This window comes from Pristiophorus japonicus, chromosome 13 (genome assembly GCF_044704955.1).
Source record: "Pristiophorus japonicus isolate sPriJap1 chromosome 13, sPriJap1.hap1, whole genome shotgun sequence".
NCBI lineage: Eukaryota > Metazoa > Chordata > Chondrichthyes > Pristiophoridae > Pristiophorus > Pristiophorus japonicus.
In genome coordinates this window covers 128,462,347-128,486,412 of record NC_091989.1, presented here as the reverse complement: position 1 = coordinate 128,486,412, position 24,066 = coordinate 128,462,347, and the positions used below count along the sequence as shown (strand labels likewise).

At 43.6% G+C, this 24,066-nt stretch overlaps 1 protein-coding gene and 1 long non-coding RNA gene across 6 annotated transcripts in view; both read left to right on the top strand.

Annotated features, from left to right (window-relative positions):
- The window catches only part of fto (FTO alpha-ketoglutarate dependent dioxygenase), a 494,305-nt gene that overhangs the window by 88,831 nt on the left and 381,408 nt on the right, over window positions 1-24,066 (top strand). For all 5 annotated transcript variants that reach the window (XM_070897991.1, XM_070897993.1, XM_070897992.1 and 2 more), the window contains 3 exons: window positions 15,971-16,048; window positions 17,389-18,034; window positions 19,539-19,688. In XM_070897991.1, the coding sequence (XP_070754092.1) occupies window positions 15,971-16,048; window positions 17,389-18,034; window positions 19,539-19,688 (874 nt within the window). The remainder of the gene's footprint in view (window positions 1-15,970; window positions 16,049-17,388; window positions 18,035-19,538; window positions 19,689-24,066) is intronic.
- Window positions 20,451-22,128, top strand: LOC139278283 (uncharacterized). The gene is made up of 3 exons (XR_011596233.1): window positions 20,451-20,793; window positions 20,910-21,072; window positions 21,205-22,128. It is a non-coding gene; the product is annotated as an uncharacterized lncRNA (long non-coding RNA).

Genomic DNA, 24,066 nt, shown 5'->3' with positions numbered 1-24,066 from the left:
AATCCTGCAAATTTGCAGGCAGCATGAAGTTGGCATGCTGCCTGCATCGGACTCGATGGGTAGAGGTTAATCGCGCATTGTGATTCCCGTGCCCGTTTTCAGGCCCAATGAATTTTGCCCCAATTTGTTTGGTTGAAAGTCCACTAATCCATTATGGTCAAGTTTTGTTTGTTCTCGGCTCCAGTAATTGGTGCTGCTGATAGTAGAAAGTGCACGGCTCTCTCCCAAGTTTCTCATTGTGTTAAAGACAGTTTGACACAATTACCATGGAGGTCTGGTCTTGTTGAGGCTCTGGCCTCCATGATTATCACAGTTGTGCAGAATGAATGTAATTTACACAAACCATTTTCATAAGCATGCCTGAGTTAAGTGAGGAAGTCACAAACATACTTTTGTGTTGAGAGATAAAAAGATGTTACTGAAAGTGTTGTCACTAACATTTGAAACCATTTAGTCTCGTATTTTACTAATGGCATGCAGTTTTAAAAAAAAATGTATGAATTGCTGATCTGTTAGTGAGTTGTACAGTCACTGTTTTATGCAGCACATTTGTGAGGCATTAACTTTAGCATATTCTAGTTCTGCTCCAGTTGCTGTGACACTTTGATCTCTGAGGGTTTGGAATCTTTCACTGGGGATGAATCAGAGAAAGGCTTTAGTGAAAGTTGTTTTTGTCAAGGGAAAAGCTTTTATAATGTCTGCTTACTACATATGTAAACATTCATCAGTTAGTTGGCAAGCCAAAATTATACCACGTGTATTTCCTTGTATTCCCTCAAAAAGGCGAGTAGATAATGGGAAGCCAGGGAGCAAAGACTGTAAGTTATAGTTGTAAACATGATCTGGGAATAGACATGTGAAACTGTAGAACTTATTAATCTAGTTATTTAACCTGTGTGACTTAATGGCGCAAATGAACAGTGCTCGCTATTCATTACACTTACACTTGCCCACAAACTTTCATTGGGCGTTTGCACTGCGACTTATGTTAATTGGAGAGTCAAAACAGTACAGCGCCCTATACAGGGGATCTGGGAACTGTGTGAACAGGGCGAGCAAGTGTGTGTCTCCTTAACCAATCAGATTGAACATACCTTACTGAACCATGCAGCGTCTAAAACAGAAAGTGTAAGTTAGAATATTTAATTTGGATAAAATCATGTACAAAAAGCAAAATAAAGAGAGGAAAAGAAATACTGGATTAAGAGAGAGCGAGATAAAAGAGACAAAGAAAATGTTTAAAAAATATAGTTTTATTTTATATTTTATATATTTTTTTAAATTTCCAACAATTAAAATCTGAAGGAATGAGACTTCACACTTTTAATAGTAAACTTTCAGTGGCAGAGAGGTTGTTTGGCAGTAATTAAGATTATCATGGCATTTCACTTGAATGGACAAGCCCTAACTTTTTCTGGTATGCTTAGTGCCCTTCAAGTGTTAGTATCTCGCCGAGAGTCGATATTCAGTTATAGCAAAACTTCTGGAGGAACAGGGCAACTCGGACAGCAAATTCCTGATTTCCGCATTTAATTGTGCATGTGCGGACACCAGAAGTTGCTGTTCAATTTACTCCTTTAATAACAGTGCGCGTTGATAGCCTCACCATTGTTCTTACCCCAAAATCCGGTCCGTTTTTGAATCCGATTGGATTGAAGGCTCGAGGGGTTAAATGGCCTACTCCTGTTCCTGTTGTTTTGATAAACAGAGAATTAGAGAAACATAATTACACTAAGACTTCCTGACAAGAATTTCCAGTCTTCAGTTATGTCATCATTATTCAACAACAAAGGATAATAGTGGAGACCTTTTTTTTTTAACCTCCCCATCTACGCCTATATTTTTTATCACCCAGCTTTATTTCTAACATCACCATTGACTCCAGACTGCACTATCGGACTGCCTATCCAAAATCAAATCTCAAATCTCAGCTTCCTTCAACTGAATGGCCCAGAATGTGCTATCAGAGCTCACCGTTAAAATGGAGGAAATCTGACAGCAACTTCTGGAGTATGCACATGTGCGGTTAAACGTGGAAAACTAGAAGTGGCTGTCAGAGATACCCTGTTCCTCTACAGGGTGCTTTATTGCAATCCTCACTGATAGACTTGGCATTGAAATGACTGCAATGTCGTGAACTTGGGGTACTTGTCCTGTAGTTCCGCACTTAAAACAACTGAAAAAGTTAGGGTTGGTGCATTCAGGAGTAAGTGAGTTTTTTATGGCGTGATAAGTGATAATTACTGCTGAATAACCTTTCTAGCCATGAAAAATTAATTTTACAAGTGTGGAGTCTTATTCCCTCAGAAGAAAATTAGTGTTGGAGATTTTTTTTAATTGTTTTGCTTTTTAGTCTCTTTTCTCTCTCTCCTTTCTATTTCCTGCTTTATACTTCCTGATTTGGCCAGGATTTCACCAACAGAGGCGAGTTCGATGCGGGCGGCATTGGTGCAGCGTGGGAAACCCTCTCCGAAGTGCAGTCCGCCCTCGCTCTTCAATCTTCCATGGCTGGGGCTTGTTAAGCTCGCCTGTGGGTTTCCTGGTCAATTAACTGGAAGCGGGTCTGATGACGCGTCAAGAGTCGGTTTCTTTTAAAGGGACCATTCCCAACTTTTTTTGGACAGTTCGTCTGTCAGTCTTATGCAACATTGAACTGCTGCAAATACTGACAAACACTACACAAAGGTGTACAACTGCACCCAGGCTCTCCCATGACTCCCTCCAGATGCTTATGGATGGATTCACAGCATGCAAGGAGGTTCTCTTCCATTCCAATGGTGAGAGAGGTTGCTCCAAGGAGGTGACATTGAATAGAGAGTTCACTGCAAACAATTCTAAAGTACATACAGCTTAAAAGTCTCTTCCAAATCCTGAAGGCTTCAGCTTCTGACATTGGAAAGTGAACAGCTGTGAAATGGTAGCTTTTATACCACTTCTGCATCTGTCAACTAGCCAAAGCAATGGAGAGTCATTGAGAACCCGACACACTTACCTGGTAGGCAACCCGTCAAAAGGTTGGTAAAATTGAAAGTGCCTGCTTTTAAGCCTCTTATCTAGCAATTAAGTACCTTTTTAATGATAATTACCTGTCCCGCCGCTTGCTGTTGGGTTTGCTATCCGAACACCGATCTGACAGCTGAGAAACTCACGGAGGCGGGATCCCGACCCGCTGTCAATCAAGACCAATTTGACAGCGGGCCCATCTCCAAACTCGCACATGCAGGGCTGGAAAGATTCCGGCCTGTGTCTCTTTTAGAATCATAGGGCTCAAGCTTCGGCCTGAGTTGCTCCTATCTTTTTGGAGCAACTAGTTTAGAATGGAGCATCCTAGAAATTGCAATTCTCGGCATTTAGTTTGCTCCAGTTCTAGTGAGTTAGAATAGTTCCATTTTAGAACAGATTTTTTTTTCAAAAGGGGGTATGTCCAGCCGCTTACCCCTGTTTTGCAAGTTTAGGCAGCGAAAACTTACTCCAAACTAACTTAGAATGGAGTAAGTGTAGATTTTTGTACACTCAGAAAAACCTTGCCTACACTAAGAAATCAGGCATAGGGAACGAGAGATGGCGGGGGGGTGAGTGGAGGGGAGTTTACAAACATTAAACACTTCACTTTTACAAATAAAGAGCCATCATCAATAATAAATGATAAATAAATCAATAAATAAACACATAAATCAATCAAAAAATTAAAAATCAATCAATAAATAAAAAATTATTTCTATTCACCTACTGCAGCACCGGGGAGAAGAGAAGGGAGGGGGGAAGAAGAAGAGAAAAGTGGGGGGGGGGGGGAGATGAAGAACGGGGGGAGGGGGTGGAGAAGAAGAACGAGGGTGGGGGTGGGAAAGAAGACGACGATGAAGCCGGGCCCTACACGCAGCCGATGCCGGGCTACCGCCGACGCAGATGTCCCTTCGGGCGACGACTTTGGGCGGGGCCCGCACGCAGCAGATGCCAGGCCGTCGCCACTGCCGACTCTTCAGGCAGGGCCCCCCCCCCCAGCGAGAGGCCGAGGGCCCCGCTGACGACGCCGACGGCTCCCAGGAGGACTTCGGGTGGGGCTGCCCTCAGCGGGCGGGTGGTAAGATGCATCAGGCCACTCGGCCCGGGACAGGGTCGTTGTCCCGGAGACAGGACGCGTAGGGAGGGCCGGAAGCTACTGCGCCCCTGCGCAGCTGCCGGCACTGTTTTTGGCACAGGGCTGAGGCTCCGCCCCCAGCAGTTCCTGTTGCACCGCAACGACCTGGAAATGGGCGTACAGCTATCGGAGAATCGCAATTTTTCGATGCAATTTTTGTTCTATAAATTAGGCGGGCCTCTCCGATGTGCGCCGTTCTAGCGGGCATCTGAAACTTGAGCCCACAGAATGGCTACAGCACATAAGAAGGCCATTCGGCCTGTCGAGCCCGTGCCAGCTCTCTACAAGAACACTTCAGCTAGTCCCACTCCCCCACTGTTTCCCCGTAGCCCTGAAATTTTGTTTTCCTTCAGGTGCTTATCCAGCTCCCTTCTGAAAGCCACGATTGAATCTATTTCCACCACCCTTTCAGGCTGTGCTTTCCAGATCCTAACCACTCACTGCGTAAAAACGTTTTTTTCTTACGTCACCTTTGGTTCTTTTGCCAATCACCTTAAATCTGTGTGTTCTGGTTTTTGACCCTTCTGCCAATGGGAACAGTTTCTCTCTACCTACTCTGTCCAGACCCTCATGATCTTGAATACCTCTATCAAATATCCTTTCACTCTTTGCTTTAATGAGAGCAACCCCAGCTTCTCCAGTCTATCCACTTAACTGAAGTCCTTCATCCCTGGAACCATCCTAATCTTTTCTGCAACCTCTCTAAGGCCTTCATATCCTTCCTAAAGTCCGGTGCCCAGAATTGGACACAATACTCTAGTTGAGGCCGAACCAGTGTTTTATAAAGTTTCATCATAAATTCCACACTTTTGTACTCTATGCCTCTACTCATGAAGCCCAGGATCCCATATGCTTTTTTAACCGCTTTCTCAACCTGCCCTGCCACCTTCAACGATTTGTGCACATATATCCCTGGGTGTCTCTTTTCATGCCTTAGGATTGCACCCTTTAGTTTATATTTCCTCTCCTCATTCTTTCTACCAAAATGTATCACTTCACACTTTTGTACGTTAAATTTCATCTGCCACGTGTCCGCCCATTCCACCAGCCTGTCTGTGTCCTCTTGAAGTCTATCACTATCCTCCTCACTGTTCCACTATACTTCCAAGTTTTGTGTTTCAGTGAGGCTACTTCAATCTGATTAGTTGACCTGTGTGGATCTGAGGCATGGACGGGTGTATAGAAGGCACCTCAAGTCGCTGGAGATATATCACCAACGATGTCTACGCAAGATCCTGCGGATACCCTGGGAGGACAGGTGCATCAACATCAGTGTCCTCGTCCAGGCTAACAATTCCAGTATTGAAGTACTGACCACACTCTATCAGCTTCCCTGGCAGGCCACATAGCTCGCATGCCAGATACGAGACTCCCTAAGCAAATGCTTTATGTGGAGCTCCTTCATGGTAAACGAGCCAAAGGTGGGCAGCGGAAGCATTACAAGGACATCCTCAAAGCCTCCCTGGTAAAGTGCGACATCACCACTGACACCTGGGAGACCCTGGCCGAAGATCGCCTGAGGTGGAGAAAGTGCATCCGCGAGGGCGTTGAGTTCTTCAAGTCTCAACTTAGATTTGCAGAAACAGACAAGATTAAGATGGTACAATCAAAGGGGAGTGGGGGGGTTGCGTCAATCAATTGTCACGGGTATGATCTCTATTATAAAAAGGGTGCGTTTAGGAGCAAACTTCAGCAACTTGCAAGGGAACTGCAGACGGATTTGATCACCCATACAGATGGAAATATACTCCTTCGAGTGATCGCCGGGGTGAGTGATGTTTGAAATTAAAGAGAGTTAAAAGGAACAGTGTATGTGAGTACTGTTTGAAGTGAAAGGGAACAGTGCATTGACGTTGTATGTTATCTGTAGTACAATAAACAGTTAAAATAATACTGAGCTGTGCAGAATTGTGAGCCTTGACAATTTTACCCCACCTGGACGGGTTCAGGTCAGTTTCTGGAATTAGAGTATAAGCCGGAAGGTGCAGGTTCACCTACCTACATAGTGTAACTTAAATAATCTACTTACATTTATCTGTTTATCACTGCATTCTAAATGCCTGGATCGTGTCCACTCTTGACTTTTTTTTTCATCCAATAAAATGATTTCAGTTTCGGGATTCTCTTGTTAAAAGTTGGGTTCTTACATCCCAGCATCATCCTGTTACCAATGCCTGAACTTTCTTCAAAACAATTAAGGGGGAATTTTAACTCCCGGGCGGAAAGCCAGCAGGTCATGTGGTTCCGCCCAGCTGGGATCTGCATTGGGAGGTCTGGTCTATTTTAATGGCTAATTAACAGTCATTAACATTCTGCTGGCTAACTGCCTGCCTGAAACAGGTGTCCAGAGGCAGCTGGTGGCCTGCGAAGATTGGGTAGCCTGAAGGTCACCAGACCAGCATTTAGGTAAGTTACAAGGTGGGGTACGGGTGGGTTTTGCAGGATGGAAGGAGGAGAGAACCCAAGGCAGCAATGGCCAAACTTTCTTTGTGGGACCCAGAGAAGCACCCTTGCTTTTCCTAGACTTACATAAATAAGTTTTAAACTTATTTGTCAAGAGTGTCAGTTGGGTAGCAGTTACGATTGCATCAGGGTCCTGATATACATGCACTTACGAGGCTCCTGCTTGTGTCAGGCAGGCGCCTAACCACCCAAGAAAACAGTGGTGTTAAAATGGTCACGGGGCGGGAAATGAACGGTCGGTCTAGTGCTTGGATATTCATTCCTGTTAAGGGAATGTTAAATTTCCTTCTTTAGTCTTTGAAGATAGGAGGCCCATAATTGCACACAGTAGCACAAATATGGCCTAGCAGGAAACTCTACGAGATCTTAATGATGTAGAGAGCTGTCTCACTGAATAATTGCACTACTTATTGTTGCGCTGAGCCACACAGAATAGGAAGATCCTAGGTTTGACTCTTGATCTGTATGATGAGTTAACTAATCATGGCAACATAGAAACATAGAAAATAGGTGCAGGAGTAAGCCATTCGGCCCTTCAAGCCTGCACCACCATTCAATATGATTATGGCTGATCATGCAACTTCAGTACCCCATTCCTGCTTTCTCTTCATACCCCTTGATCCCTTTAGCCGTAAGGACCACATCTAACTCCCTTTTGAATATATCTTAACGAACTGGCCTCAATAACTTTCTGTGGTCGAGAATTCCACAGGTTCACAATTCTGGTGCCACACAATGGCAAGGTGGCCTTGATGAGGATGTTGCACAGTTTTGGTATCTGTGGGCTAAGGACAAAAATAAATCATCCAGTGCTCCCTCTCCTGATTGCTATCCAGTGACTCCAGCTGGCGGCACTATAAAGGAGGATGGGTATGGGCAGGCTTGTGTTTGGTTCTGGTAGCTTGCATGGCTCACAGTCTAGGCTCATTCCTGGAGAATGACCACTGTGGAACTAATAGTCATCATGGAATTATACCAAGAACGAGCCACAGCCTTCAGGAAAGGAGGGGCAAGAAAAAAAAATCAACATATAGTGGAATGCAAATAAGCTGAAGTATTATGGTGTGCCAGAGATTTAATTCAGATTTTATGAGATATGAGGATTTTGCAGTATGTTCAATACAATAGGAATGTGCTATAGTAAAAGCCTTTTTTGAAATGGCAGCCAACCTCAGTTTTATAAGAAGGATAAAGTATGGTATCGTGGCATTTATATGACCTTACTTAAAATTTTGGTGGATTGTACTGTAGCTATATTTTGTTCAAACATTAGAAAATAACAAACAGAATATATATATATTAATTCAAATACTTGGCTGCTACTCTCACAGTTGTGCTTAAAATGTGTGACACTAAGATTGGCAATATAAGGTCTATTTGCTTCTGCCATAAAACAGCCTTTTTTTTTAGCAAAAAACAAAGTAGTTCAGTGAGGAGTTAAAGTATCACCAAATAAAAGTCAGCAAAGAATATGATGTAGCCATTATAGAACTTTTTTTGTTTGAAAATGGGGTGATAAGCTCTGTTTCCTGAAGAATAAAAACTGATTTATATTATGTGATTGAATTGTTTTTGGCAGTAATCTTTAGTATCAGTGTGCCATCGAAAAATACAGTCCCAATGACAGCTATTTTCATTTTTATTAATGCACATTTATGGGCTCAATTTTCCCCAGTTATCTGCGCCGTTTCTTTGGCGCACGCTGTTTTTTTGGCGTAAATTAAAATCTCAAAGTTTCTGCGCCAGCATAACTCAGTTACAATTTTTTTATGCTAGTATATTTTTGCATCATCACCTGATGTCTGCGCCAGTTTTTCACATTTAAGCAAATTTGTCCAACTTACATTTTTCCTAGGACAGCGTATGTGACCACTCCCAAAAAACCTTCTGGGCACTTAAGAAAAACCACGCACATTAAAAAATCGGCGCAGAAAGACGCCATTGTTTTGAGGCGAAGTTTTGGAGTGAGTCAAAAGGCAAAGAATTTGCATTATGAAGCTTAATTTTTTCAAAGTCAAAAGGGAGAAAATAGAAGTCTAATGCAATTTTTAAGTTTTGATTTTTTTTTCAAAGTACCACATCACCATGGAACGTCTCATCACCGGGCTCAAGGGTTGGAGCGCGGCCGGCAGAATCGCTCCCTCGCACGGACATGGGCTCGGGACTCAGCTTCAAAAGAAACCCGGTGTGAGTGGAAGCCGAACTGAAGGGATGAGAACCCTTAAGCTATACAATAGCTTCAAAAGAAGCCCGGGGCGGGGGGGTGACGAGTGGACGGCAAGCCCTTTTGTCCAGGCAAGGAAGCGATTCTGCCGGCCAACCCTTGAGCCTGGTGAGGAGACGTTTGGTTGGTGGTGGGGTGGTACTTTGAGGGGAAAAAAATTAAGGAATTGCATTAGACTTTGTCTCTTCATTGAATGCCTAGCTTCCCGTTCTAAGCAAGCCTATTGCGCATGTGCAGACCAGGGCGTGGTCCATACTAGGGCGTCAACCTTGGGGAGAGAGAGAGAGGAAAGAAAGTGTGAGTGCTTTGTCTTGTTTTGAGCTTCTTGCAAAGCTACAGTTAACTTATGGGGGCAATATTGACAATGCCATACCTCGTGTAAGCCTTCTGCATGATTGTGCTGCGGAGGAGGAGATTGATTAGACATCATCACATGAGGAACCTCAGAGCATGTAGGATGATGGGCAGGAGGCTTTACCACATCAGGTATATCGAGACAGGCATTCATACCTGCACCCGAGTGATGCAGACTGTGTGAGAAGGCTGCGTTTCCGCAAAGAAGTTGTAACTGAGATCTGTAAGTTAATAAAAGCAGACTTGCCCCCTAAAAGTGTAAGGAGCACTGTTTTGTCAGTTGAAGTAAAGATTACAGCTGCACTTTCATTTTATGCAACTGGATCATTCCAGGCCACAACTGGGGATGTGTGCGCCATTTCTCAACATGCAACACATCTGCATTCGGTAGGTGACTGCTGCACTATATGCCCAGAGGAATGACTCCATAAAGTTCCCCATGACTGCCCAGGCAATGCGTGACAGGGCTGTGGGCTTCTCCAGGATTGCTGGCTTCCCAAAGGTACAGGGCTGCATTAATTGTACCCACATCGCCTTGCGAGCACCTTTGGAGGATTCTGAGATGTACAGGAACAGAAAAGACTTCCACTCCGTGAATGTACAGCTCGTCTGTGACGACATCGCATCATGGCAGTTGATGCAAGATACTCGGAGCAGCCATGATGCATTCATCCTACGCGAGACGTTATATCTGCCATGTTTCCGCAGTGGGCAGAAGGACAAAAGGTACGGCCTCCTACGTATAACCTGGACGGAAGCTGACCGGGAATACATGTCACACATTGCGACGCGCAGCATCATAGAGAGGACCATTGGCATCTTGAAGCAGCATTTCTGATGCCTGGACATTTCTAGGGGCTACTTGCAATACTCCCCTGAGATTGTCGGTCAGTTCACTGTTGTCTGCTGCATGCTGTACAAGGTAGCCATCGTGAGGCAGCAGCAGCTGGGAGTGGAAGATCAACCTGAGGTGAGAGTGGCTGATGATGAGAAGGAAGATGCAGATGACAAGGAGGAGGACGAGGAAGCCATGCAACTACCTGAACCCGGAGCACAATGACGGAGGAGGGCGGGCTGTCGTGCCCCTTTAACGATTGCTCGAGCCTTGCACCAGCAGCTCATCCGTGAATGCTTTGCTGCCTGAAGTCTCGGCGGCAACTATTCCACATGGATCATGTTTGCTGTTTGGACCTGTTCCGTAATATTGTGTTGTGTTAATGGAACAAATAATGGAAATGATTCAGTTATAATTGAAAATATATTTCATTCAATAGTTTAACAAACACTTGTTTTTACTTAACTTAACGTTAATAAAAATATTCTTGTATCAAACTTTAAAGTTTTCAGTTACAAACTTTTAAACTTGTAAATTTACATCACTTACAAAAAACTTTTAATTTGAGAACAGTTACAACAGTAAAACAATAATAATAACAACAGCAGCAGCAGCAAAGAAAGGCTGCACCCATCTCTCCTCCACCTTATTCTAAGACTACCCGCTGCGCTTGGTCTTGGTGACTCCACCCCTGCCTGCAGGCGGTGGCACAGCATTTCTCGGGTTGGTACCAAGCTTATTCTTTCAAGCATCTCATGTAATGCGCACTTCTTGATGGGGGGGCATGGGCAGGTGGTAAATGGAAGGCCCGGCTTGGGCCTCTTCAGAGGCTGGTCTGGGGATTGGAGTGGGAATGGCAGTTGATTCAGTCCATGGCTGCGGAGTCTGAGCGTGTTCCCTTCTTGCAGCAGCTACCTGTGACATTCCCTCCCTTGTGCCTGGACAGTGCTCCCATTTCTCGTGAGAGAGTTGTTACTTCTCCCGACAGTCCCGATACCTCATCACCCACGGCACTGATGGTGTCCAGGAGTGATCGTGTCAGGTCAGTGCTCTCTGCACTCATTGCCATCATCTGAACCACATCTGTTACATCCTGCACCTCAGGAGAGTGTTGTTGATCTCCTTCCCCTCCTCGCCCTGGGTATAACTCGCTGCATCCCACTGGGACCTGCAGCCTCGGACAGTGGGGTCCTGGGTGTGCCTTGCTGCACTCCAATGGATCCCGCAGCCTCGAACTGCGTGAAACCATGGAATGTCCCAAAACTCATACCACTCCGGAAAGGGGCTGGCACCTCAATAGGCGGCACCAGTACCTCCTCCAGAGTGAATACAACAGTGGCGGCTTCATCCTTCCCCTCCCCCTGTCCCTCATGCCCATGCTCTTGGTCTTGAAGATGGGATTGGAAGATGTTCTCCTTCAGGCTCGTCCGCTTCTGAATAATCTTCTGCATGAGCTTCAGCCTCGGCGGGGTTGGCCTCAAGTTCTGCAAAATATAACAGAATAGACAAATGGTTAGCAGCATAGGAGGGAGCAGAGTGGCATGAGTAGGCTCACACAGCGCAGGCAGCTGAAGGACTACAATGAATGATAGCACATTGCATCAACCCAAGCATAGCTGACAGAGACATCCCCATGAACCGAAGCATAGCTAGCCCACGCAGTACTTAACATTTAGCAAAGCCAGACTCTGGAATTTGCAGGATTTACCCTCTCCCTCGAGTGTGGGTCTAGCTTGTGCAGTGGTGGTTGTTTTATCCAGGCAGGACCCATCAGAGCAGCGACCCTTTCTTCCACGGGTGTCAGTGGGTGCAGATTTGCCAGGCCTCCTCCTGTTCGAGTTCTCCCTCTTTTGGTATGGGCCACCTTCCTCTGTAAAGATGAAAGTATAACTTTTTAGAGAGGGTGTCTTTTTGCTGAGTGGAACATACAGATGGTCACGTTTACAATTGCAATTCCATTGAATAAATGAAAATATTACTTACACTAACTACTTGACCAAGGTCCTCCCACTTCTTTTTGCACTGGCCTCCAGATCTCAGAATGGTCACCATTGCACAATAATCTTCAAGTTGGTTCCAGCGTTCCTTCATTTCTTTTGGTGAAACTTTTATGTGACCTCTGATGGTGTCCAGCTCGTGCCATCTGGCCTCAATTACAGTAACTAGTGACTCCACTTCCTCTTGTGAGAAATTCTTGGTCCTTGAGCCGCATTGCATATTGCATCTCCGATTTTTTTCCACTGAGAATGAAAGTTCCCACACAGTTCTCACACACAACTGGCTCTTTAAAAATGGCCAAATGCAGATCGGGAGGTGTACTGGGCATGCGCACCCATGGCAGTCACGTAAAAAACTTCTTTTTTTTCGAGCATGTGCAGAAGGCGGGGGCCAGGGGAATTCTTTTTTCGGCGCAGACATTAGGCTTCACCCCCAAAGCTAAAGGATAGGCTGCGCAGCGCCAGTTTGAAAAATTATAACCGGGAAACTTTCAGTTATTTTTTTGGAGTAGTTGGTGCCAAACAAAAATAGATGTAACTCTTGAAATATGCAAAAAAACGACATTAGGGAAAATTGAGCCCTTTATTTTAGAAATAAATATTACATAAGCATGGTGCACACTCCATAATGATGGAGTGATTGTTATGCTAGTCTTCAGTAACTATCGGTCAGTCCACTTGTCTTTGAGACATTTGCATAGTCCACTTTAATTCTGAAGGATATTTGTTCTAGAAGTAGGATTTAGAGGGGGTGGGTGGCGGGTACATAGATTATTAAAATATCATGAACAGGTGCAGAAAATAATCATTAGAGGATTAGAATGCAAGAAGGTAGAAGCTTTGCTGCAGCGGTACAAAACTCTGGTTAGACCACACCTGGAGTACTGAGAAATTCTGGACACTACACCTTAGGAAGTGCAGCGTAGGTTTCATCATCATAGGCAGTCCCTCAAAATCGAGGAAGACTTGCTTCCACTCCAAAAGTGAGTTCTCAAGTGACTGAACAGTCCAATACGGGAATTACAGTTTCTGTCGCAGGTAGGACAGACAGTCGTTGGAGGAAAGGATGGATGGGGAGTCTGGTTTGCCACATGCTCCTTCCGCTGCCTGCGCCTGTTTTCTGCATGCTCTCGCCGACGAAACTCGAGGTGCTCAGCGCCTTCCCGGATGCTCTTCCTCCACTTAGGGCAGTCTTTGGCTAGGGACTCCCAGGTGTCGGTGGGGATGTTGCACTTTATCAAGGAGGCTTTGAGGGTGTCCTTGAAACCTTTCCTCTGCCCGCCTGGGGCTCGCTTGCCGTGTAGGAGTTCCGAGTAGAGCGCATGTTTTGGGAGTCTCGTGTCGGGCATGCGAACAATGTGGCCCACCCAACGGAGCTGATTGAGTGTGGTCAATGCTTCGATGCTGGGGATGTTGACCTGATTGAGAACACTGATGTTGGTGCATCTGTCCTCCTAGGGGATTTGCAGAATCTTGCATCATTGGTGGTATTTCTCCAGCAATTTGAGGTGTCCACTGTATATGGTCCACATCTTTGCGCCATACAGTCTCTGGGCCTTACATTAAACAGCCGTAAGACAAAGGTCCTCCACATCCTGACCCCGCCACACAGCACTGTCCCCCAGTCATCAAGATCCACGGCATGGCCCTGGACAACGTGGACCACTTTCCATACCTCGGGAGCCTATTATCAGTAAGGGCAGACATCAACGATAAGGTTCAACACCGCCTCCAGTGTGCCAGCGTAGTCTTCAGCCGCCCGAGGAAGAGTATGTTCAAAGATCAGGCCCTCAAATCTGGCACCAAGCTGGTCTACAGGGCTGTAGTGATACCCACCGCCCAATATAGCGTAAGTTTACCAGAATGATAACTTAATCCTTGAAGTCCGGTTATGAGGAGCAATTACACAAACTAGGGTTGTATTCCTAGAATTTAGAAGGTTAAGGGGTGATCTGATTGAAGTTTCAAGATATTAAGGGGAACAGATAGGGTAGATGAAGAGAAATTATTTCCACTGGTTGGGGATGCTGAGATAAGGGGACATAATCTAAAAATGAGAGCCAGGCCTTTTTGGAGTGAAATTAGGAAGGAAGCGACTGCTGCCTCAAACCGGAAGTGGACTGTGCATGCGTGCTGCCAGTTCGTCAGGTGAGCGGGTTCGTTTAAAAAAGATATTTAAATGCTGGGAGAGATCGGAAAAATGCCGGGAGAGAACAGGCTGTGAGGAAAAATGCCGGGAGAGATTGCGCTGTGAGGAAAAATGCCAGAAGCCGGAGAACTTCTCAGATCCTCCGTCTGTTGTGAATATTATTTTTAAAATTTGGGACCTGACAGTTATGCGCAGAATGCTTCTGTGTAGATTCCGGTAGCTTCCGGTTCGTTGACAGGAGTCACTCCGAATTAGGAAACACTTCTGCGCACACAAGATGGTAGAAGATTGGAACTGTCTTCCACAAACCGCAATTGATGATGGATCAATTGTTAATTTTAATTCTGAGATTGATAACTTTTTGTTAACCAAAGGCATTAAGGGATATGAGCCAAAGTCGGGTATATGGAGTTAGGTCGTTGATTAGCCATGATGGGCCTGATGGGCTGCTGCACGAGGTATGCTTCAAGGTGTTTAAATTTACATTGCGACCAAATAGCCACATCTGGAACCATGATGACAAGGAAACAAACTTATATGGTCACTAGCCTCACTAAGTCATGTTGGCCTCCATTTGTATGAATCCTGTAGCAAATTTCAGAAATTGGGTAGCCAGGACGACCAAATTGACCTTGATTTAAGAAGCAGATTAAATTGTGTTTTACTGAGATCATTATGTGCATCTCATTCCTTTCTTTCACAATTTCATCATTTGTAATAAATGTTTTATACTTCCGTAGAGTGATAGCATTTTTTTAATTGTGGAAAATTATATCTGTGGTCATGCAGTAATATTGGTTTAATCATAACTGCACTTGAATTTAAATTTAAAAAAATCGTTACTAGATATAATGTATTAAATGTATCATGCAAAGAATCTCGAAATTTGATCACTTGTAAAACTTAATTTTGAAGATCATTGGGGTAAAATGTGGGATCTTTAAAATCAGATTTTACTAATGACCACTGATAAATTCGTAGGTCGTTTTGGTTGGTGAAAAACTGATTTTATCATGTATTTCAGAAACCCCCCAAAATTTCTCATTATATTTGTTCCAAAAATGAGATCTGAAGTGGTGCTCCCATTGAATCTGTAATGTCAGGGCGCATATTGAGGAGCCTTGATAATGACTATAACAAAATGGAAACATTTCATGCAATGATCATAATACAGCATTCATAGCACATATTGTAAAATAGAAATTTTAGCATCAACTATTTAATAATTCATGTTAGACTTTTAAAAATTTTTGTGATTTACAATTCGGCAGTGACACTGCGCTACATTTAGCAGTCAACATTTGCAGCCCAAGTACTAAATGTGCTGTCCTCCTAAAATTGTTTGACTGTATTTTGTGATCATGGAGATTTGCATTACTTTTGGAACTGCTACTGAGACTCATATAAGTAGGGTCTGTGCCCTGTGTAAATATGTTATGGGTTGTCAGTTAGCTTGTCTGTGCCTTGTTAGTCACTTTGTTTTTTTTTAACCACCTTAAAAATAAAAACAGATTTTTACTGATTTTCTCCAAAAATGACTAGGATATTGGGCTCTAATTTTCACCCTTGATTTTCTCCTTTTTTGTGCTAACAATAAAAACTGAAAGAATACCTGAAACAATCCAACTTTTTAAATCAGTGACTTTAAAGGCCCTTAGCTATAATATAGTAAATGTATCATTGCATTATGAGAAGAATCTAGGAGTCAAATCACTTATAAAACTTCATTTTGAAGGACACTGGGGGGAAATGTAGCAAAATGAGTGATCAAAAATGATAGTAATGATATATAATGTGCTTTTTCTAACAGAGGCAGAAGCTACTAAAGGAAATTGAAAACCGAAAGCTTCCATATTTAACACCCAAGGATATGCAGTTTGAACAGCTGGTATACCTTTTTTACATACTAATTGGTTTGGAAACTGTAAAGGGCATTTAATTACTGCAAATAATTCCAGCATTGTCCAATAGCCATTCCCAGACAGAGTATGAGTTTGTGACACCAAAAATCATGACCTTTTTTAATGAAAGCAAATTTAATATGATCATGAATAAGAATATAAAAATATGTACTAAATCTCTGGAACTTGTGGATTCTGGTAGGATTTCTGCATTGCGTCCATCAATATATCAAGATTATAGCCTAATAGCACAAGTAGTAAAACAACTGTCTCGTAACCACTAGCCTGTGAGTTCATTCTCTGGACTGTTGGTCATTCTGGTTTGCACACCCCATTGGAACTGATTTTCATTCGATCTTATCTGCTGCAAGATGGAGCATCTCACAGTGGTGGGGCACTTTATTTTGGAGCATAGGAGAGAGGAACCCTTGTGCCAAAGGACCACCTGTCTGTTAGCTATCACTTTAGGATTGAATAATCCAGCAAATCGTTGTCTGAAGAGTCTCGGAAGCCAATAGCTTAAAAATAAAATAGTATCGCTTTCATGTGTAATAACAGGTTGCGTGAATGTGAAGATGATTGCAGGTAACCTAACCTGAGACCTGCTTTGTAATATGTGCAGCAGAATGCAGCCAAACTGTGCTGCTGGGCCTTAGCTCCCAGTGAGCTCTGCTAGAAGTAATGCCCAAAGTCTAGATTTACAAAATGAAAAGAGCATCATGAATGGCGTAGTATGATATCTTACGGACGCACATTAATGCTTCGTAATACACCTAAACAGTGGTGCATCTTTACAAAATATATAAATGAGCAATTTGTTTTTCACATGAAAAGTGTTGATTTTAGACAGTACTTTCTATGAACTGTGTACTTCATTGCTTTTTTGCTCACAAGTTAACTGATAGATCCACTTTTTATATAAATGCTCTATTGTATCGATAGGCATGGGATAAATTACATTAATACAACTTGTTATTTTGATATTTTCTGTGTTATCAACCTCTTATTACACATGGAAATGATATATTGTGATAAGAACGGCTTATCTTCTCCATACTCCTGCTGTAAATCTGGCGTATAGTCATAGTGAGATGTTGTTTCATCCCCAATCATTAAATAAACAGTGTACAGGTATTACTTATTTCATACTGATTTTGATGTTTTATTAAGAATATATATTTGTGTATACAAAGGCCAAAGCTGGGGCATTAATCTGTCCTTTTAATTTTGGCATTTAGAGACACATGCAACATACTGAATAGTTTTTAGAAGATATGTATTAAATATAAAAATGTTTGGGAAAAAAACTGTTCTCTGCTCCTTTTAGTCAAAGGCCAAATATCCCAAATTATACTTGAGACAAGCCAGCTGTGTACCACAGGAAATTCATCAAAAAGTCCAACAAGGATTGACAACGCTGCGAGACTATGAGTGTTTTGCTCAAGATCTTGTTCAAATGAAAGGCAGAGATGTGCTTACACCGGTGTATCGACTACTTGTTGGAGAGCCAGGCTATACATATCGTTACTTGGACACAAGGCTGTTTGCAGTACCTTGGCCTTCGCATGGTGTTGAGGTGAAGTACAGCAGTGATGAAATAGGTAAAGCCTGCCAAGCTATTAAAGATCTTAATGAATACTTACATGTGGAAGCAATGAAGATTTTGTTGGATCGTTGTTCAGCTGAGATTAAAGAAATAGGATTTGTGGAGAAGGCAGCAACCTCAACACTGATTGAGGACTCTGAAAGTGTGAAAGATGGAACTTATCACAACAAGCAAAGCAACCTCAGTGCAGTATTAAAAGATAGAACATCTTTTAATGTGGCTCTGTTGAACTACATGGACCCTCTAAGAATGAAATACCTAAAAGAGGAACCTTATTTTGAAATGGGAAAGATGGCTGTGAGTTGGCATCATGATGAGAACCTGGTGGAAAGATCAACGGTTGCTGTGTATAGCTACAGCTGTGATGGTATGTATGGAAAGGAATGGAGAATTACAGGGTTACTACTTGCTGTTTTAATGTTTCCACCCCCTGAAGCTTTCTTCACACATAGAGGCTGCACACCTGCAAACTTGTACACCAATTTAGATTTACTGTTTGCTAATTGTTTTAGAGCGCTGTAGAAATGTTAAATCGACACGTGTGGGCATACATGTTCCTGTATTTTATGGAATCCATTTTGTTTACATAAGCTGCCCTGTACATTTTTTGCATGAAGTGCTTGTGTGTATTGCAATTAACTAACTGGTTGAATGCCAAGAATATAAAATCTGTAACAAAAAAAAAATTCATTGCCGAGTCCCTCAGGTGCACATTTCCACTCGTATAAATGCTTTTATTGTCATTGACATCATCGTCTCTATTGGAGTGATTTGTCAAAAATGAACTAGCTGTTGCTGCATGCTGATTTTATTACCATATACTTTGCTTTCAAGATACTACTGGGGTTAGCTTTGAACAGAAGTACTTCATTCGATGTCTACCGTTGTTTGTAATATGCTTTGCTTAGTTTCTGTAGAAGCAACAACTATATTAAGAGCAAATCTTTGACTGGTGGTATGTCACCTCACAGATCCAAATTAATCAAAAGAATACACTTTTAGTTTTACTTTATCTTCAAATTCAGTGGTCATAATCTAACTCGTTTGTTACCAGTAATTATCGGAGCTTTTAAATGCCTAACCTGCGTGTCCTGCTTGAACTTTTGAGTTTAGGCAATAAAATTTTTTTTTAAAAACTGAAAAAATAACTCATTTTAACGAGCGCATTCCAAAGGTGCCGGATTTATTAGGAAACCCCAGGAAACTTTGATTGAAATTACTCCTTTTGATTGTAGTTCTACATTTTATTGGTGCCATATTGGGAGCAGTGTTGCAGTTGATGATGTCTGCCAAAAGTGAGGGAAATTCTGTCAAACAGACATCCAGTTAGCCAATAGAGGTTTCTTGCTGTACTTGTTATGCTCCATTATGTTAAAATGCCTTCAAAGGTTCAAAGCAATGTTTGCGGGTTTTTAAAAGTCCAACTGTGAAATTAAGTTCCAAATTATATGAACAGACTTTTTAAACAAAATCCCCAACAGGCTTTAGTATTGATTCTTTTTTCTCGGAGTCTTCTGTAGATCTTGTTTTCTCATTTGTGTACTCTGTGATAGAACAGCCTGGAGCAGAGTATCCAGGACTGTGGCAGCCCAAAACAATTGGGGCTTTTCATTATGTTTCCTTTTTTTACATTTTGAGCACAATTGAACTGACCTGACAGATTACTCGGACATTCTGATGAGGGGTTTCTGCAATGCATGAAATCCCTCATCACTTAAGAACTGACTGCGTATGATAAATTCATTAGTCTATTTTATATAATCTGCTTCTGAATATGGGGGCTGTCTCTATGAGACAGATTTATTATAATATACCTTACTGTGATTATAATAAATCATTTTTATTCAACCCCTACCCTTTCTCCTTTACAGATTTAGGACCTGCCGCAGATGAAAGCAACAAGAAGTCAATAGAGGGCAGAGACCCAGCACTTTGGCATGTCGGCCTAAAAATAGCCTGGGACATTGCGACACCAGGGCTGGCATTGCCACTTGACCCTGGCGACTGTTACTTTATGCTTGGTAATTTTTAACACTCTTACCTACTTAGCGTTCCAAATTCCCATGAGACATTCTGTGTGGTGCAGGTCAAGAAATCCAAATGTTGCCTTTATAAAATCTACAGGCATTCTAATCCTGTTTTTATTTGAAATGGAAGTTATGTGGAAACTGTTTATATGTTACAGTGTGTGCGGTGGAGTTACCTTTGCATCTTGTAGCTTCTATCTTCCAAAGCATTGTTGTGAGGGAAGGCTTTAGGTGTTGTTGGTGGATACATTTTCAATTTAAAAAAAATTTAGCAGGATTTTTTTAAGACATTGTAATCTTTTGGATCTCCTTTGGATGAAGTGATATTCATCAGTTTCAAAAAGTAAGGTTGATTTCTTAGTTAAATACCTTCAGTAATTGAAAGAAATGTTAGCACCATGGGGCTCAAGTTTCCCCCCCCACCCCCTGCAAAAACGGCGCAACCGCCGAGTTTCTGGTAGAAAAAGTGCACAGAAAAATTAACACTCGATTCTGGCCGATCTTCGAGTGTTGTTTACCCGCAGTGTGGCGCAGCACAATGAGAGGGGGGCGGAGCTAGGGCTGTGCTGGCTAAACAGAGCCAGCGGGGCTCGGGTCCAGCGTCTGTTTCAGTGCTGGCAGCGTTGCGCATGCGCGATGGAGCGGTCGCACATGCGCAATCGGCCATTTTTAAAGGGAGAGCCTTGAGAGTGATTTTTGGTGCCTGATTGATTTTTGGAGCCTGAAGGAGTGCTGTTTGGAGCACTGTTGAAGAAATCAGCTGCTGGAATCAGTGAATGCTCTGTGTTGCTGCTAAACTTCCAGAAGGTGTGCTGCATAGGTCAGAATCATTCATTGCTGCATGCAAAATAAGGAGTGTTTTTTTTGAAAAATCACTGAGTGCAAAAACGTGCACATGACGAAGTAGAGATACTAATTAATATCATTGAGACCAGATTGCAGGAGCTGGATACCAGCAACAGAGGTCGCACAAAAGTGCCACCCAAAGAAACTTAAACGCTGGAACCAAGTTGCAGAAGATTACTGCACAGCGGTGAATACCACGAGATCTGGAAGCCAGCGTAAAAAGAAATGGCAGGACCTTGGTCAAGTAGTTAGTGTAAGTAATATTTTTCTTTTTCAATGGAATTGCATTTGTAAATGTGACCATCTGTATATGTCCCACCCAGCAGAAAGACACCCTCTCTGTAACAAGTTATATTTTCATCTTTGCAGAAGAAATTGACCCACAACAAAAGGGAAAGAAATCGAACAGGAGGAGGCCCACCAAATCTGCACCCACTGACACCCTTGGAACAGAGGGTCACTGCTTTGTTTTTCTCCAGGTAGCACCCATCAATCAGTACTGCACAAGCTGGGCCCACACGCGAGGGAGAGAGTAAGTACTGAAAATTCATCGTGGCCCTTCAAATCAACCTGCTGCCTGGCCTGCTACTTGTGAGCCTACTCATGCCACCCATCCTGCCCCCTCCTGTGCTGCTAACCATTTGACTGTTGTTATATTTTGCAGAACCTGATGCCAATCCTGAAGATACAGAAGAAGGTTCAGACACGGACGAGCCAGACCATGGAGAGGAGAATCTTGAACTTGCGTTGCCAAGCACTTCGATGGATTCTGGTTCGACATTCCGTGGTTTCAGCTTGTCCTAGTCCCTGCATAGTGGTTTAAGTTTTGGTCTGACATTGGATGCTTTCGAAAGTTCTGAGGTTGCGGGTTCCAGTGCTGGTGGTGGAATGCAGTATGGAACACTCAGTGCCCAAGTGTCCCAGCCTACGCCTCCCATATTGCATTCCACCACACTGGAATACTCAGTGCCCCACCGTCCGAGGTTCCGGGTCCCAATGGTGGTGGGATGCAGCCTGTAACACCCATGGCCACATTGTCCCAGCCTGCGCCTCCCACTGGCAGACCCAGGGTGAGGGCAAGGAGAAATGTACCATGCTGTCCTGAGATGGAGGGTGCAACAGATGTGGTTCAGGTGATGGCATTGGGTGTAGAGAGCAATGAGCTTACTTGTGCAACACAATCAGTGGGGTGGGTGATGAGATAAAGGGACTGTCGGGAGAAATAGCAGTAATGACACGGGAAATGAGGGAGGGAATTTCAGAGACAGCGGGAACGACGACGCAGGCCATCAGGGAGGGCATGTGCGAGGTATCTGCTGCAATAAGGGAATACAGCCAGGCCAATCAACTGCCACTCCCATCCCCGCACTTGTCTCTGTAGAGACCCAAGCCCCAGCCACCAACCCCCCCCATGAAGAAGTGCACATTCACCGAAATGTGGGTGAGATGAGAGATGGGTGCAGCCTTTCTTTGTTGTTGCTGTTGTTGTTCATGTTACTCTTGTAACTGTTTTCAAATTGAAAGTTTTTTGTAAGTTATTTAAATTTACAATTAAAAAGTGATCTTAAAGTTTTTAAGTAATCTTAGAGTGTAACTTTTTTCCAATTGAAATTGTTTTGTAAGTTTTGTAACTTTCCAAGTTTATAAGTGACCTTAAAGTTTTTAAGTGATCTTAAAGAGTCATATTAAAGTAAAGTTTGATAGAAGAATAATTTTATTACACTAAAGTGAAGTACACTCTAAACTTTTCAATAAAATATATTTTACATTACAACTGAATCATGTTCCATTAACACAATACAACATTTAGAAACACTGCAAAAAATAAACATATCCATGCGGAACAGTTGTCGCTGATCCCTCAGGCATCAGTAAAATGTTTATGGATGAGCTGCTGGCGCAAGGCTCGAGCAATCGTTAAAGGAGCGCGATGGCCCGCCCTCTTCTGATGTCGTGCTCTGGCCTCAGGCACTTGCATCGTTTCCTGATTGTCGTCCTCATCCTCCTCCACCAGCTCCTGGTCGTCACCTGCATCTTCCAAATCATCATCATCAGGCACTCTCACCGCAGGTGGGTCGTCTTCTTCCACTATCAGCTGCTGCTGCCTCATGATGGCTAAGTTATGCAGCATGCAGCACACAACAGTGAACTGACCGACAATCTCAGGGGAATATTGCAAGTAGCCTCCGGAATGGTCCAGGCATTGGAAAGGCTGTTTCAAGATGCCAATGGTCCTCTCGATGATGCTGCGTGTCGTAATATGCGATATGTTGTATTGATGGTCAGCTTCCGTCCGGATTGCGCATAGGGGCGTTATGAGCCAGGTGGCCAGGCCATACCTTTTGTCTCCCAGTAGCCAGGCTGATGCTCAAAGTTGTCAGATATAACGCTGTCGCATAGGATGAAAGCATCATGGGTGCTGCCAGGGTATCTTGCATTAACTGACATGATGCGATACTTGTCGTCACACACGAGCTGCACATTAATGGAGCGGAAGCCTTTTCCATTCCTGAACTGCTCGGCATCCTCCACAGGTGCTCGCAAGGCGATGTGGGTAAACGAACCAAAGGAAGACAGCGGAAACATCATAAGGACACCCTCAAAGCCTCCCTGGTAAAGTGCGACATCACCACTGACACCTGGGGCAGATTGCCCGAGATGGAGAAAGTCCATCTGGGAGAGCGTTGAGCTCTTTGAGTCTCGATGCAAGGAGAATGAAGAGGCCGGGCGCAGGCAGCGGAAGAAGCGTGCGGCAAACCAGCCCTACCAACCCTTCCCCCGACGAATGTCTGTCCCACCTGTAACGGTCTGTGGCTCTCGTATCGGACTGTTCCACTATCAAAGAACTCACGGAGTGGAAACGTCCTCCTCGATTCCGAGGGACTGCCTATGATGATGGGTACAATCAATGCAGCCCCGTACCTTTGGGAAGTCAGCAATTCTGGAGAAGCCCACAGCCCTGTCCCGCATTGCTGGTGCGGTGATTGGAAACCTGATAAAGTAATTCTTCCGCGCATACAGTGCAGTCGTGACCTGGTGAATGGAGATATGTATTGCACGTTGAGAGATGCCGCACACATCTCCAGTTGTAGCTTGAAACGATCCCGAGGCATAGAAGGAAAGTGCAGCTGTAACAGACAAGGCAGTCCACCTGCTGCTTCTCGGCTGTAAATCTGGTCTCACCAACTCTCAGATCTCATGGACAATTTCTCTGGGGAAACGCAGCCTTCTGACACAATCTGCATCACTCCGGTCCAGGTACGAATGCCTGACTCGGAATTGCCGAGGTGGGTAAGGCCTCCTGCCCAGCAGCCTACGGGTTTTGGTGTTCCTGATGCGATGAGCTCTAATCAATTCTCTCCTACGTAGCACTGTGTTGCATAACCATTGGAAAATCTGTGGAATTGATATTGCTGCACCCATCGTTAAAGTAAAAGTTAAATTTTCAAAGGTGAAAAATAGCAGCACAGCTCTTCTTCCTCTCCAAACAAGGTAAGACACCCAAAGGTCTTTTGTTCTCTCCCTC